Here is a 17,932-nt window from a genome sequence, read left to right on the forward strand (position 1 = left end):
GGTAAACGCATAGTCTAACCATGAAAAAAGCATGGGAAAACTGCCAAAATGTACCATGGTAAACTTTTATAAGTCTCCCTCATCAAGTGTTAAATGAAGCTGGAATGTAAGTGAAAAGCTGGAGTTACAACAGGCAGACGTTGAAAGCTGCAGTTACCCGAGTCTTTTCTTCCCTTAGCTGATTCAGGAAGGTTGTCGTCTAGTTGAAGAAAGAAATGTACAGCATAAAAAATAAATGTACAGCATATTATGCAAAGTAGTATTGTAACTTCCATTGCTGTGAGCTGGCACACATACATGTACACATGCAGACAAAGTATATATATATATACCAGTATGCCCATTGTATGTTTATAGGTTAGTTCCAATGCAATTCTGTAAGTGATATATTGTATTTGTAAATAGGTCAAATCTTGATAAACATTTACATACGTGCATACATGGTGACATATAGCATAGCAATGGATCCAGAAAACATACTCCTATATTCCAAAATACCTGTTCCCTAATTATATATTACCTGTCAGTGCAAAATATTGATCAGATTACTGTATAAAATCCATAAATATAATATTCAATTTTGTCAAATGTGCACTGTTTGGAATGCTGCTTAATGTGTCTGACTGTCTGTATCTACTGTTGTTGAATGCCTATATCCATCTTTCTAAAATATGAGGATTATGTCATATGATAATACAGATAAAACTGCTTACTAGGAATTTAATCTACAGATTAAAAGGCAACAATTTGTTTTTAATTGAAAGCACTTTGGAAATTATACACAACCTAATTATGTGATTTAAAAGTAACCGGCTTTCAACTGAAATGTGTCGGTTCAGTGAGACCTTAAAGGAAAATTATTCGGAACCACTGTATTCGTCCCACCCCTAATATATATATATATATATACACACACACAGGTCAGAACTGTATTAAAGACCACTTGAGCAGTCATCATATGCAGGCTTGTATATACAGCGAAGGCCCACTCCATATTTAGTAGTCTTGACTAGCTCACAAATTGCTGGTTGTTGTGGCTGCTTGTGAAGCCAAAGATACTGCTATAAAAATGGAGACGGATTCTATTCACCGACCTGATGGAGGCTGAGGCGATGGGGTGCTTGTCGCAAGATCATCTTCTTTATCTGCAATAAAGTTGGTGATTCAGAAAGAATCTGTTTTGGTAGAAATATAAACATCCAGTACCAAAACCCATCGCCATGTTAGGAACAACATTAACAAAACGCTCAACTGGAAGATGAAAGCCATGGGGAAAGCTTAATAAAAGCATGATATTGTGATCCTGCGATGGTTCTATTTCACACTACAGGAAATGTAAAAAGGTTCAGAAACACTGTGTTGCTTAAGCATAGAACACAGTTTAATTATCATGAGCAGATACACTTCACAAGCATAATGGAAATATGCAATGTATAAATACTTAACAAATTATTCATGTAAAATGGATTAGATCTGTGCTGATGTGCTTTGACTTTGAGTTGAGGGTGCATTTTGTAGTTCTAGTTGCCTGCCATAGATATATGTAACCTAGGCTAGATCAGCCAAATATTTCTTTATAGAAATACGAGCCAATGCCATTTAGTGATCTGCAACATTGCTTATTAATTAATGATGGCAAACATCATAGACAGGTAAGAGGAGACCTACTATCTCACTTTGCATGGTGACATTATTTTGTGTGGACATATTTGACTTAATTTACAGTGAGGTTCAACATTTTATCATTTAGACCCCAAATGATAAAAAAAAAACACATTCTGGTTTTATGTAAAGTAAAAATATACAGTACATACATATCAACTATGAAGCAGAGACTTAAGGGAACATACTGTAACATCTTGGTAATTACTATTTGTGATTGGTACTATTTATTTATGCTACAGTCAGAACTTGTCCAGTGATCCTAATAATTACATTCACTCTAAACGATATGATCTTTGTATATGACACACACAGTGTATTAATGATCCTGTTCCATTCCTCATGTATTGCTCTCCCCAGTACAGTGCCACACTTAGTTAGCGAGATGCAACTGCTCTTGAAAATGAAATCTGAACCTTTGTTTTGGTCATCTACAGTCTCTAAGCTGATATGAATTGTTAAGTAAGACACACTATGAGGGAGAATGTCCTTTGCAGTGAGAGTGTTGAACTGCTTTGTTATGGGGTGTGATAAGATCTATTACACAGACAACTGAAAAGAGTTCAACCAGATCCAGACCTTCAGCAGGTGGTGGGGTAATAACAGAAACGATTTCATCTTCCTCCTTTTCTGTAAATACAATGTGCACTGAACAAAACAAGCTTTGTATTCATCTGATACACAACACCAACATACTGGAGATAATCCAATATACAGCCTTATACACAGCTCCAATATCTGGTTGCCTCTGCAGGTTTCTTAGCAGGGTAGTTTGCTATTTGCAAACTTGGAGATGAACTTAAAAGATTTTTGTGAATGGTGTTATTTACTTTATATGAATCACTGAATAACAGGAATGTTATATTACGGTATCAAATTATTGTCTATTATCTCATTAAATAATGTATCAGTTAATTTAGGAATTACTCAACAACTTTTCTTTAGAATAAATATTTTATTAAATTGAGTCATTACATACTTTAAAATTAAGCCCTGCAGGTTTTTCATGATAGCCTACCTTAGGCACTGTGTATGCACTTTTTAATGTTGCAGAGTACTGTAGAGACTGGAGCAGTCGTACACATTGTATGTATACTGGATATGTGCATGTTTAATTAGATTTTCATCTTATATTGATCTTATATTGATCGTACAAGTTACTACAGTATATTCATACAATACTCTGGTGACATACATTTAAATAATAATGAATATTAGCAGCATTTAACCTTTCAACAAACTATACATAGAGAGATTATATCAGACATGACATTCAATCCAAATCAGTAACATATAGGTGATTCTTGCATGACAGAAGAGTTGATCAAAATCAAGTTTAAATTAGCTGACTTTGATAAGTGTATGTCTGTTTATAGCACTACCTTTCCCATATACATAAGAGAGAACTGATTCATGTGTGGAACATAAAACAACAGAACAGTTCAGACTAAATACACAGAAAACTCTAAAGGTTGAAATATATACTTATGTGAATATATTAATGTGTCAAATGTGTATATGCTAAACCAGCATATTTAAAGTATATTTTTCTAAGTGTAATGTATCAGTTTCTGAATTAACCAGGGAATATGAACATAAAGAAATTATAGCCATTTGTGTTAGTTTAACATGTAAAGCGCACTTTAGTTTTAAGATCTGTTACTAAACATTTATTGGTAGAAAGATATTGGAAATTATTAACAATGTCTAAAAGTTCCCTTACTAGTACGCCTATCAAAATCTATACTTTTATTGATGAACATTTTTTTAAAAGTATACATTCACATTTTATGTAGGAGGCAACTTTAAATTGCATATATTTCCTCTCAGCAAAAGCCATCCTCTCATTATCACTGATTACAAAACATGAGGGGTCTTTTTCATTGCCTCAGGAAGCTGCATTCCTGACTGGGTTTCTTTTAACTGAAGAGGACTCTAAAATGTTATTATCCTAGCAGCGTCTATAGATACCTATGAGTCTACAAGCGCAGAGGCAATAGTGTCTTTGTACAGACGGTGTTATCAGGAATTCTATCAAAATCACTTTTGACCGTAAACAAATGTTAATTAAACTCAAACTAATTTTGTGTTAATTCAACATTTGTAGATGTATATTTTTCTCGAACAGATCCTTGAACTAAAGTGTTAGCCATCTTTGACACACACACACATATACACTATATATATATATATATATATATATATATATATATATATATATATATATATATATATATATGATATATACATTATATACTGACACAGTAAAGAAAACGGTGTCACAAATAATTTACTTACCAGAGGTGCTAAAAGGTGCTTCATCCTTTAGCTCTCCTATTGGCTCTGTACATCAAACACAGTTTAAAGACAAACGCTCTTAAAAAACTACAGTATATGAGAGCCGGTCAGGAAGTAAAACCCAAAAGCTTGATTATATACAGTATACTGGTTTTAGTAAAATATTGGCTTTTGCATATGTTGTTTAGAAGTGTATCCATGCTTTCATGTACAGTATCTACTGTATGTAGAATAATGAGTAGAGTGAGGTATTGAAGGAATGCACCTTTAGGGAATAAAGGTAATGTGCTCATACCCATTTGGTCATCTTTTCATCACGAGGTAAACACAAGGAAGTATGCAAACTTCAGTTATTTGAATTTGTGAAATTCTAAAGCCTGAAAATAATATTTTGGATAATTTGGTACATTAACAGTGTTATCACTCAATATTTAATTATAATGTACAGAAAATGACTGAAGCCCACAGGTGCTGAAAATTTGATAAAAAAAAATGTAAAAACAACAGCAAAGATAAAATGTGATCCTATTTAGTTAATAACAAATAACCCTGTAATGTCTGAGCATACAATCAAATAGTAATTCAGCAAACCAATACAGTAATAATCCAGGGTTTTTTTTGGCACCTCATACAAACACAAAAGTCAATATTTTCAAAGTTTGTTTTTTCTCTAAATTGTTATTAGCATAGTCTTAAAAGAAATAATTTGATACCTCTTCTAAGCCTCTGATGCATTAAATGTGTAAGTTGTTTATTGCTGATTTTGTAATTTTATTAGATGCCTTTTTCCGTTATTAAAAAATGCTAATGACAATTTGAAGTAAAATACTTTGAGAATATAACACAGCACGTTTAAACAACAACTTCAATAACACGGTTAAGAAATCACTTGACAAGAAAACAAAACACACATTTTAAGAGCACAGCAATGTGTTTGTGTGAATAAATGACTGTTTGGACATGCCACTGCAGTTTTGCAGGCTAGTGAGTGAAGGGATGTGATGTAATGTTGAAGCAAAAACATGAAAACAACCTAAGAAACACTCTTGGTGAAGAAACCTTTAAAACAAATTAAAAATGTTGGAAGGGAATGTAAAAGTGAAACATGCGGTCACTAGAAAGCACAAATCAACAGGAAAGACTCTCTCACCAACCTGGGGATGGTGAACTTGCAGGAACACTTTCATTATTTTCTACAAGTATGCAACACAATATTAGGTTTGTTCTGCATTAAAGACTCAATTTTATTACAGGAATAGAACCAAAATTAAAACAGATCTCCTGGAAGAATTATTTAAACCATATAATCAAACATTGCCATATAAGACAGAATTAAAATAAGCAAAGACAGAAAAATCTTTCTAAACAGCTATACATAAGCACATTTAATAGAATTTAACACTGATGTTCAGTTAAGTTTTGTATTTCATTTTTGTCAATTTGAGTGTGTTTGAGTCGTTTTCAGCTATGTTGCTATTTTTTCATTTCAACAGAAAAGTACAAGAATCTCAGTGTTAACTGTAGCCACCGTTAATTCCACAAACACAAAATCAGTATCACTGACCAGCCTCTGTAAACAATACATGCCATAGAGACTGAAACTGCAGTATTGACAAGACCTTATGTACACATCACAAGGGTTAATATCCTGGTCAAAACGAATTATATATGAACAAATATTTACATATATAACAATACTACAATAAGGCAACAATAAGGCAATGTTTTCCACAGAGCTGCAGGTTTTCACTCACCAAAATTACAATAGCATTCATGTCTTCATACCTTGCATAGTATTTTAGCGGTCCAAATATTAGGCTCCCAAGGTCAGGGTTAGAATGAGGGAGTGACACTGACATCAGTGCTTGCTGAATAAAATCTCATCCCACTTGTCAAGGGTATTTTTGTCAACTGTATCAACAGACAAGGATCGTGTAGCTTAAATGAGCGCTGTCCTTTAACAGGGTAGGAATGTGAGGATTTTTACTGTTCAGAGGTGGGAACAGATTGGTATGGCAACACTGTTGTCTAGATCTATGGCAAAACCTTTCATTTCCACTTGCTTTGCTTTTTCTTTTTTTTTTAAATGAATGGATTAATACATCTTGTTAAGGTCCCAAATTCAATGCTTTACTTTATGACTACTAGCAACAGTTTTGGAATAGAATCGGAACACAATATCACTAGTTTATTTTACAACTACCAAACAATGAGTGGAATTCTCGAAAGTCTAAACAATTCTGGGTATCAAAGAGTACAATGTACAGTACCATGTGACTCTCATTGTCATGACTTGGTACAGAAACTCTGAGGCAATGTGGCCACGCCCTTGTTCGTAGTTTGTTTATATGTTACGTGTTGTGTGTAAATATTGGTGCATAGTCATTGGTACATGGGATATAAACGGGTCTGTGTTTCACGTGTATTTAAAAATGTAGATTTGTATTTAGGCACGAGGATGGCACAAATCACTTCACGTGCTGGTTAAAATGTAATGTGTGGTCATGGGAGTACACTATATTAATTCACATGCAGTTGTATCGAGACTCCAATTGATTGATTAGCAATCGAGTCTCAGTACAGCTGCATAAAAGCAGCACGTTTTCACTCACTCGGGGTTGGGTGTTCGAGAGTGAAGAATGGGAGAGAGAGGAGTAAAAAGTAAGAACGTAAATATAAGTGTTTTCACTCGCCGTGTTTGTTCGTTTGTCTGTTAGTCCGTTTTGTTTATATATTTATTTTGGCGTAAGTGCCGTGTCCTGTGTTTTTGTTACAACCTTTTTATTTTGTGTTCTCTTATTTTGTTTATTAAATGCTGAGCACAACTGTTTCTGGTCTGACGTCACCCACTGCAGCCGTCTTTGTGACAAACTCACAGAATTTTTGTATAGCGTATGCTTAGGCCGTGTTGACAGTTAACATGATTTTTGATTTTTTTTTTTTTTATTAAGTCAGATTCCAAAATTAAGAGGGAATACTGTGTGCAGCATACTTACAGAAACAATTGATGGAAAATTAAATATATGTGGTGAACAGCATGAAAACAATTATGGAAATTAAACATCTGGTAAAATCATGTATTACATATATATAGGGCTCTACTCACAAAATCCAATCAGTATTGTGCATATCTAATGCTCATAAATCCTCCTATTTGAAAAAGTGAGCATGTTTTACTTTGAATATTATGGTAACATTGTTATGTATTAACAGAGGGAAAATAAGAGAAAAAGGAGACGGTATCTTGCAAAATAACGAACTGCTTTATTCCGAGGACCACATTGATACAAGCAGGAGTGTAGCGTGACTTGTTCACAGCTTCCATTTTACTACACTGGCTTTCCAGAAAGTTCTATAGTTTTTATAACATGGGGGTTCTAAGTTGCATCATCCGAGTACACAAATAACCAATAGAATTAAAGATAAGCATCACCCCATTAAGAAGAACACTGAATAGAAGACTCTATTCTTAACAATGGTTCAGTGGTTAAAGAAAAGGGCTTGTAACCGAAGGTTCCCGGTTCAAATCCCACCTCAGCCACTGACTCATTGTGTGACCCTGAGCAAGTCACTTAACCTCCTTGTGCTCTGTCTTTTGGGTGAGACGTAGTTGTAAGTGACTCTGCAGCTGATGTACAGTTCACACACCATAGGCTCTGTAAGTCGCCTTGGATAAAGGCGTCTGATAAATAAACAAATAATAATCTTGTAAAAGAACATAGCTTTTAGTTTTAACCCTTTAAACACTACAAACATATTCCAGTTTTATGAAGTTCAGAGTAATACATTAAAGTCCTGGAATGAAGATGGGACACTTGTACTGAATTTTAGCAATTTATTCAGCCATATAACTGCTTTGAAGGCTGCAACAACCTGATTTCATAGTGAGATACTAACATGGTCACGTAAATGCTCTCCTGTTAGTCCACTATACAACAATTATATTCCTGGGTTGGCATATAAACTAAAAATCTTTACTACACTAATCACTAATTCCCAAGTTAGTTCTAAATCAGGACTTTTATGTTGTTTCCTCTGAGCTCAGAGTACATGTTAGCACTAAACATTTTGGCTTGTGCCATACACAAATAACCTCTTTGAAATTCTCATTCAGAATTCATATGAAGTGCACAAGGATGAGTAAAAGAACCACTGACACACACACATGCTAAAGCAGCTCAATTACCTTCTGGTTTAGAGCTTGGTTTCTCATCTTTTCCATCTGTAGAAGAACAAGGATTTTTCTTTGGTTGTTATACATAATAGCTGTCATGTTCACATGAAAAACCAGCAGTTTAACTTGGGTCTTTCCTAAAATTCATGTAAATCCAAAGCATGAAGTAAGAAATTAACAAGTCAAACAGCTCCTAGAATCCTTTGGTATTCTAGCTTGTAAAAGGTGAGATATAAAATAATTTTCTAAAATGTGACAACACTACCAAATAGTATTGAGAACAAAATTAATTTGGGATATCTTAAGCGTGCAAGCCTACACAGAATGAAGCTCTTCCTTCAACGCGCTTATCTAACTATCTGATTTTAGTAAGCTTTATTCAATGAAACATTTTGTGTACTACTGTATATTAGGTTTACATTTGTTTGAATGAAACATGAATAATATTAAAAAAAAAAAAAAAAAAGAAAAACAACAGCACAGACATATTTTGATGGGCTCTATTATGAAAGTAAATTCAGCACTTAATTTGTCAAAAATCTTTGCATAATGCTCAGTGTTAATGAAGTGGTACTACAATGGCAATGTACTGCATTTTTAACTAAGGGGTAATGGTAGCAAAATGGCAGCAGGTACTGTACAATCGAATCCTAGTTACACAGGTAATATTATCATATTACGAGATACCATTGGTATCACAATGGTATCAACCAATATTCACCAGTAATTCATTACAGTACCATCAGTACCAGTGTGTTTCTGTATCAGTGGCACTGTGCGATATGCATTGTGTTCCCATTGCTGTTAATACTATAGCCTGCAAGTCACTGGTATTACAATGGGTGACATTATTATAATCAGATGGTGGTATCGCCACCATTTTTCACTGTACGGAACTGCTGGAAAGGTAGGCTAGCATCTTTATCATTGTACATAACTCAAATGATTTAGAGATTTTTTTACAAAATCTGCTGTGCTAAAAAGACTGTGCTCCATAAACAAAGCAGATATGCTCAATTGTATACTACTCACCTATACTGTAGACCTTGTACTTTAATAAACTTTTTAATTATCTGTATACCATCCCATACCAGCATTATCATGAGAAAATAATATCAGGTTGGGTTACCTTTTGACTCCATGTACACTAGAACAGTTTAGGACAGTTCCGGCTTTTCAACTCACATTGCAATGCATTCTGGTGTGTTTTACCTGTCTCAGAAACCTTTCACAGCAGGACTACACTTACCAGAATGCATTGGGGTTAGAGTTGAAAAGCCTGAACTGTCCCAAACTGTCCTAGGGGCTGCGTTTGTTTCTTTGGCTTCAAAATCTGGGTTGTCAATGTCATGTCAAGGTGCCAACATATTTGACACAAGGCAATCATTAAAAGCTGCTCCAGTAGAAAGCTGATGTATATCTTTTCTTGAATACGTTTTTCTTTTTGTAAAATACTATAGTCGATATTTTTAAGAAACATGCAGACATTTCTAACACTAAAATAAAAAGCAGATATGAGAAAAATAATGTAACTCATTATAACTCCTGTTCTGTTTTCTGTTTCCTGCAGGCAGCTCTAACACTTTCTGTCTTGCAGCGCACTGTAACGGACATACTTGAAAAACAGCAAGATGACTTAAATGAGAAACTTTTTAATTGAAGTAATGCTACGGGCTGTCATAAATTGAGACGCACAAGAAGGAACACAAGAAGTCTGAGCTAAGTTGTGTCTCAGCAGGCTCCTGATGGTATGACTCACTCTATATGCAAGCGGTTGTGCATTTACTGGATGAGCCACTGGAGACCTGATGCAAAATGTTATTATTCATATCAGCTATTTATTACACCCCTCCCACCCCCCCCACCATCCCGTCCCATCCCATCCCATCCCATCCCAATACTGCACCCAGCAAATGTTATTTTACCTTGGCCCTTAATCTTCATCTCAAATTTGACTTTGGACGTCCCGCTGATCACAGAGTAGACCACATCGTCTTCCTTGCTAGCATCATTGATGATCAGTGTGTGCAGGGTCTGATCTTGTTTAATGATGTATTTGTTACTGGCTTGGATGTCCTTGCCATCTTTTTGCCATTTCACCTTGACCTCCGGTTTGGCAGTCTCTGCTGTAAATTCTGCTGTGCTGCCAGCACATACTTGTAGACTTTTTGGTTTCTTTGTAAATGCAGACCCTAAAGAACAGCACAGATTTTAAATGACTTCATCAGTAGAGCAGGTGGGGATTACTTTTGTCTTAATGACAGATGGACTACATTTGAAGACCTCATATGCGGCGCATGAGTCTTTCGTTTGGGGAGGCTATTCCACACTTTTCCCCCTGCATTTATTGAACCCGTCGATGTACAGTAAGATACACACACATTATTTTTTTATTACGCTGTTACAAGTGAGTCTGAATACTAAGTTTTATTCATTGTATTGAGTTTGAAGAATGGTCAGATTGACAGACACAAATAAAAGCTGTAAACCGGATTCATTCTCCTGCATCTCTTTGAGAACTTGTACTGTATAATAATTTATAGCACAAAACAGACCCCAAAACCACTCAGTGATGGTACATTTATATTTTACATTGTCCCCCCCCCCCCCCCCAAAAAAAAAATAAAGCAGCCAAATAACTGAAGTTTAACATAGCACTAGCTTGTACTTTAAAACATGTTTATTTAAGTAAATTAGAAAAACAATATAATGTCCCTGTTTTATAGTGATATTCAGTGATATTTGCAGAAATGTCTTTTTTCCACATTCTTATATTTTTCTTTATCAAATCCTTTTTGACCTATATGTGCAATTCAGATAATCTTAATGCGTAAAAATATAGCATTATACATCCGCACGTTGTTGGTTGGTGCAGCCAGCGGCTGGTGTTGATTCGCAGGGAAGCACGCAGAGCACAGAGAAGTTTGGTGTAAAACCAATTATTTTTATTTAAGAACAATGATAAACAAAAAGCTAATTGAACCAAATATCAAACAATTTGAAGAAAGAAAAATAACTATTTATAGTCACCCAATCACAGGTACTGACTTCAATACCGGAGTCCAACCATAGAGCTGCAAAACTGCACTCTGATCTACACAAAAGGAGGATCCTGACTAAACAAACTGACAGCCTTTATACCTTTCCAGGCCTACCCCTCCCCCCAGAATAAACCATTATGCAGGTGGTTATATAAGAACAAAACAACAAACAGTTATCAATAATAAATAAAGTATTCAAAAAGAAACAAATCAATATATATATATATATATATATATATATATATATATATATATATATATATATATATATATATATATACTAAACATTAATCTAACACATGCATTAATACTATGCTTTAAAACAAGCAGAGGGAAACTTAATTAAAATCAGCTATCCCCCCTTTCAATATCTTCTACAGGTACTGCCCTGACTACAGGAAGTCAGTACCCAGGGAAATCAGTACCTAGGGAAGTCAGTAAAAGTTTCTCTCACCAATATGGCTGGTTCCCCACTTCCTGTCAGGATGGAGGACCATACCACCACACCCAACTCAGGTTACCTAAACCATTGCATATCAAAAAACATGCACATTAAAATAACTGTTGTTCATTTTATCTTAACAATAGTACTGCAATACATTGTTCTGGAAGTGTGCACCATTCCAAACCAACTGTCTAAACAGTACTCTTGATTAACCTTTCTTTTGTTTTTCAGGACACTCCCAACCACAGGCCTCCAGTCCTGATACACCAGGTAAGTGAATTTTGTTTTTATTATTTTCCTTACTAGACACAAGGTTCAGCAACACTATACACAAACAGTTAAAAAAACAAATTTGCAGAAAATGTCCAGATACATACTGAGACACATGTGAGGGTCTCCTCCCTCTCACACGTGTTGCTACAACTGTTTAAATAACTTACCTGTATTTTTTCTTTTCATTGTTAACATCCTGACAACATTTTACACATATAATTTTAAACTCTGTTTCAAAGCTCTTTTCAAAATGGCCACTCTAGTGCACTGACAGTGTAAGGATTATTGCCCACATTGTCAAACAGGTAACACAGCAATAACAATCCATGGTGTGGTACTGAACAGAAAAGCCAGAGCACTAAATCACTGCCTCTTCCTGCAGTGATTTAGAGGACAGATCTCAAACCTCAGTGCACTAGAGCGACCATTTTGAAAAGAGATTTGAAACAGAGAAACTACAGGTACGTTATTTAAACAGCTGTAGCAACCCGTGGGGATGTATTTTTCCATAACCCTGCTACATACTATTTAAGGTCATGTGCTGAATGCATGTTTTAATGTGTCACCTTTAAACAGCTTCAGACAGACTTCAGTATTTTGTTAAGCATTATAAGGTGTGATAAATATAATAAATATTAATAACAATAAACTTTATTTATATAGTGCCTTTGTGCCTTTCATGCTAAAAGTGCTTTACAAAGAAAATACATTTAATATACAAAGAAAATAAACATGTATACTAAAGGAGAGAATTTAAAAAATAATTAAGAATTAGTACAAAAGTGTGGCGTAGTGGTTAGGGCTCTGGACTCTTGACCGGAGGGTTGTGGGTTCAATCCCAGGTGGGAGACACTGCTGTTGTACCCTTGAGCAAGGTACTTTACCTAGATTGCTCCAGTAAAAACCCAACTGTATAAATGGGTAATTGTATGTAAAAAATAATGTGAAACAATGTATAATGTGATATCTTGTAACAATTGTAAGTCGCCCTGGATAAGGGCGTCTGCTAAGAAATAAATAATAATAATAATAATAAACAATATATTACAAACTAAAAGAAAACATTAATTTTAACCATCAAATATGAAAAGATTATATTGTTTAAAAATGTTAAAAATAGATACAAAAGTATGATAAGAATGTGGCAATAGACAAGTTCTGCAATTATACCCTAAGGTAGTTCCATTGAAGGAGAAACACCTTCCATATAAATATAACCTATCAAGTTATATTGAATGCCACAGTTGAACAGAGCAAGAATGTGAGTGCTATACTGATTGAATCTACCCTCCAAGATAGAAGGCTGAGATGATTCCATCATAGATCTTCTGACTGAAACGTGTCCAAGATGTTCTTCAACACATATCAAAAGCATTTCGATTGTATCTATTTTTACTTTCTTATTCCATTTTGATTTATAGATGTTCATTTAAATAACTGTGACCAAGGGTATCAAAGAGATCCCTTTCTTAATCCCCATCATATAGCAACAGATTATTGTACTATGTGAAAAAGGAATGCAGTAAAAATGAAGCATGCATGTGCATTCTTGAAGCATCACATCAGTCATTAGCTAGAGACTGGGCCCATGTCCAGTAGTTGGATAAACTGTATTAATAAACACATTTGTTGCAGCTATTTATGGTGGTCTCGGTTCAACCAAGTCAGGCCAATATCAATCACTCAGGCTGACAGTCGCAAACAGCCAAGGAGAGGGTCTGTCAACACTCACTATTTAATGAGTCTTCGAGCGACACCTGAAACTGTACTGTTATGTGGAAGAAACAAGTAGACCATTACTGAGGTCATTTCTGTGTTCCGATTAGAATGTTTTACACCAGGCTGGGCACTGATGGTTTATATCACCTGTAATGCACAATTCTGCTACAGTGAAAGTGCACTGCAAACAGATTATTAACCCAGGCAAAGTACAGCAAGACCCCTACCAATCATGTGACAGATGTTGCCATTTAGAATTCTACACATACAGTAACTTCAACATGATTGTTTTGAATATTAATATTATTTTAAACTACAGTATATGTTCCATAACTCTTATGAAAAATCTTTTAACATTTAAGCAACGAAGGAGTGACACCTGAGTTAATATTGGTGAAACACATACCGTATGTGTGTGTTATGTATGAGTGAACTTTTGTAAATGTAGCTTGGATGCTTAGAGGGATTTCATAGTTTAAATCAACACACTTTTAAATTCATCCTTTATAAAATGTAATTTAAAACTGCACTTACCCAGCTTTTTTGATAAACCTTTTTACTAACCCTATTCCAGTTAGTGGAGTCATGCAATGCAGAGGATATATGTTGACTACACATTTGTTGTTTGCTTACTGTTTCACATTACAATAAAGCACAGTAGAAACAATCTGAACTCAAGCGGCCATGTGGAAACATTTTGCATTGATTCAGTAAATTGCATTTGCTATAAAAAGAACATCTATTTTCTTTTGTCAAATGATGTGTGACATTCACTTCAAACAAGCTGCTGGGAATGCCAAGTTTCGTCAAGTAAGAATGCAAAATGCAAAACAGTTTTAAAAAAATGACACTATCTTAACAAAATCCCATCTTGTTGTTTTATTCTATTTAATATTAGTTTAGAAATAGTGTTTCCTCTCACTTATCCAGAACTTAGTTATCCAAAACTGTGCATTATACAAACAAATGTAATGCCTCCTTATACAGTCACAAACACCTGATTATCAGAAGTTCATGTGTGTCGCCAGAAAAGTTTGCATAATTGAGTGTGTGCAGTAGGAAGTAGTTGCTCAGCTGTGAACCTGTATCTAATATGAGGTGCTAATATGTCAGCTATACTGAATGCACTACCTCTATACCATCAGGTGTTACATATGCTGATGGGCTCAGTTTACCCCTGTGGCAGACTTCAGTTAACATACAAAACATGTAATTATTCAAATGATCAAAATCACTCTTAGATTTCTTTAAAATGCTTAATAATTGTGAGATTGACTCAATAACTAAAATATCATACAGACATGAATTCAGGTTTCATGTACAATGAATTATTGAATTATCTATTTAATAACTCAATACAAATTATTTAATTAGTTTGTATTTAGTTCAATGTCACTGATTTATCATTGTAATATTTCAAGTTTTACTAAAAGTTATGTTTCAAATTTTTGTTTTTAAATTTGAAATATACAAAAGTCAGTAGTTTTTAAAGAGCTTGTACTGCTTTTAGATGAACTGTAGTATGTAAACACTACCACGTCAAAAAAATATATTTTCACTCAATTGAAGAATTATATGACCACCTACCAGATTTCTTCGTGGGCTCTGGCATTGTTAACTCTTTCCCCCAAAGAGGTTTAACACTGTCTTTCGATACTCAGTGATAGTGATAGAAGCCCTCAGGCTGGTAGATTAGTTGCAGTGCAATATCTGATCAGAAGGGGAGAAGAATTCCACTCCTTTATATACAGCAGTCAGATAGCACCTCCTTCTTTTGGTAAAATCCCCCTGAGATGGTCATCCCTAGCCTGCTCCAGGATCCCTGTTTGTTTTTCCAGGGAATCTTTTTTTGGATTGGCTTGCATTGTTATTGTCTGCAAGAAGTGAGAGTTCTATACTGGGCTTGGCTACACAGGAAAATGAAATGCTGCCCTTGTTTTGTACAGCAGGCTTTATTAAATTGAAACACTTGAGAAAATCCTATTAGAAGGATGGCGCTAAACATAATCACTTATTGTAAATATGTTTGCCTCGTCGTACTGTAAATGTGTTACATCTTGCGTGTTATCAACTGGACTCTGTTAAAATACATAAAATGTCAGGGAGCTAATTTTGATTTAAAGGATGAAGGTGTTAAGATCTGCAACCATTCAGAAGGGAAAGCTTCAGTTGTCAAAAACAGATAATAAACTCAACTCATTTTTTTGTAATGCCATTAATTTAAACACAGCGCCTTATTGTGCTGTCTTGGATATAAAAAAAATCGTTGTCCATTTTTTAAATGAATATCAACAGTTATGACGTATGCAATAACAGTTTCTGGCAAGGGGTTTCAAGGGGTTAACAAACAAACAAAAAAGAACTCTCCAAAAAATGAGTGCTGTGGTTGATGTGATCGACAGTGATGTATTTTTTACCCCCAAAAAATAATCAAGACCAGCCAAATGTATTTCCACAACCATGTGTTTATATTGCTAAAGCGTTCAATATACTTACAGCTCAAATGTGCACGGACCACAATTGAATTAGATGTTAGAAGCTGACAGTGAATTACCCAAATGTTAAGAAACAAATAAGAAGTGGCAGCTCCTTGTTATTTTAATATGAAGTAATTTCTGCCACACTATTTTTATAAATGTACTATATATATATATATATATATATATATATATATATATATATATATATATATATATATATATACAAAACATGTCTACACAGCACAGGACTACCTAACGTTGTAACTGCTGCAATATTCTGAATTCTTTGACAAGCTATCAACAAACCAACCCCAAAAATGCCTTTCAACATCTATTTACAACCAGATAGATGATGTCCTTGTTTGATTTAGGGTTCTCCAGTGCAGGGCAGCAGGATTAAATACCTCTGTATTACGCAATTGAATACTATTTTGTGGACAACATTCCGAAGGGTACTTGCCACAGCCAATTAAAACAGCACTCTAAAAGTGTGCCTCTCCTTTCCATTCGTGTCAGTCAACACACATAATTACTGCCTCTTAGCATGCTAATCTAACAAGATAATGCTCATAAGTCATGTACGTTTGAAGAATTGTACCAGCAATATATATTTATGGGAGTACTACTGTATGTGATAAATTACTCTGGGAAATATGCATTCTATGTCATTTTAATGTTGCACATACATGGTTTGTAAATCTGTGTTAGGATGAACTAAACTCTCTTCCAGCCCTCCAGTCCAGTAAATATTCTATTAAGATATTATTCAAGCTGCTTTAAAAGCAGCACTTACACAGGCATATAAACTGTCAATAAATCGGAGCCTATAAAATATTACCAACAAACAATTTGGTAAATTTGTAACATTAATATAAATTACAACAACATGAAGAAATGGACGGTTAAGGCTGTTTAACTGGACTCTACTGTACATGTGATTGTCGGTTTGATATATACAGTAAGATCAATCAAAAGTTGCAGATTTTAATTATTTCCTTTCACCAACTTCACTTGACTGGCATTTCACACACTATAAATGCCTGGCAGGGAATTGTAAGTGGAACTGTCAGTGTAGATGCTTTCCATGTGTCAAGCCGTACCAGTTACTAAACTGGCTAAATTGGTATTGTACTAAAAATATTGCTTCACTAAAGTTTGAAAATGATATACTGTATATAAAGTATATAGCATACTCTAATAGTGACACAGCTGTCTGAAGTTGCTTTGTATATATATATATATGAGTGCTGTAAGAACAAGCTAATTTCTACCCCACCCGTGTGAAATATCACATTTGCAGTTTTTTTGTAAGTTTACATCAAAAGCCACGTCATTTATGTGTTTATTGATGAATTCCTTGATTTATTACTTTGCCTTAAAAGTGATAGGCTTGATCTAAAACCTTGGGAGTCTCTTAAATCAAACTTTTCCTTATCAAGACACTGCTTCTAAAGGCAGACAGGGGGAGTCAAAGGTTTGGTCAGTCTAGACTTTGCTCCAGCTACTCTGATGCAATAGAGATGTATGTGGCAATGCATTATACTGTATCTCTAAATCATATCCACACAAACAAACTTCTAATGAATGGTGCTAATTACCGCTGGTTCTAACTTGATAAACTCCTAGAGGGCTTTAGCCATGGCAATTAGAATGCGATCTGCTGAATCAAATCAGCACACATGCATCGATTACACCCAGAGTTCTTACTTTTGTATTATGTAATTGGCTGCATTGCTTTTTGAAATATATAACCTTTATTGGTAGCAGACAAACACTTCCCAGTAAAAGATATTCTTACTCCAAATATAACCCACCTCCGCTCAAGTTAGAAATGCAAGGC

At 34.7% G+C, this 17,932-nt stretch overlaps 1 protein-coding gene across 13 annotated transcripts in view; it reads right to left on the reverse strand.

The window, feature by feature from the left end:
* LOC117415822 (myosin-binding protein C, slow-type-like) overlaps positions 1–15,323 on the reverse strand; it is a 46,873-nt gene extending 31,550 nt beyond the window's left edge. For 3 of the 13 annotated variants that reach the window (XM_059027005.1, XM_059027010.1, XM_059027011.1), the window contains exons 1-8: positions 15,200–15,323; positions 10,060–10,326; positions 8,147–8,182; positions 5,115–5,153; positions 3,961–4,005; positions 2,242–2,292; positions 1,095–1,145; positions 158–199 (exon numbers count right to left, since the gene is read on the reverse strand). In XM_059027005.1, coding sequence (XP_058882988.1) covers positions 158–199; positions 1,095–1,145; positions 2,242–2,292; positions 3,961–4,005; positions 5,115–5,153; positions 8,147–8,182; positions 10,060–10,326; positions 15,200–15,224 — 556 coding nt within the window. In that variant the 5' untranslated portion in view covers positions 15,225–15,323. The remainder of the gene's footprint in view (positions 1–157; positions 200–1,094; positions 1,146–2,241; positions 2,293–3,960; positions 4,006–5,114; positions 5,154–8,146; positions 8,183–10,059; positions 10,327–15,199) is intronic. The other 10 variants (XM_059027007.1, XM_059027006.1, XM_059027016.1 and 7 more) reach the window with 10 other exon arrangements.
* Positions 15,324–17,932: the final 2,609 nt, after the last annotated feature.

This window comes from Acipenser ruthenus, chromosome 7, assembly GCF_902713425.1.
Source record: "Acipenser ruthenus chromosome 7, fAciRut3.2 maternal haplotype, whole genome shotgun sequence".
NCBI classification, from domain to species: Eukaryota; Metazoa; Chordata; class Actinopteri; order Acipenseriformes; family Acipenseridae; genus Acipenser; species Acipenser ruthenus.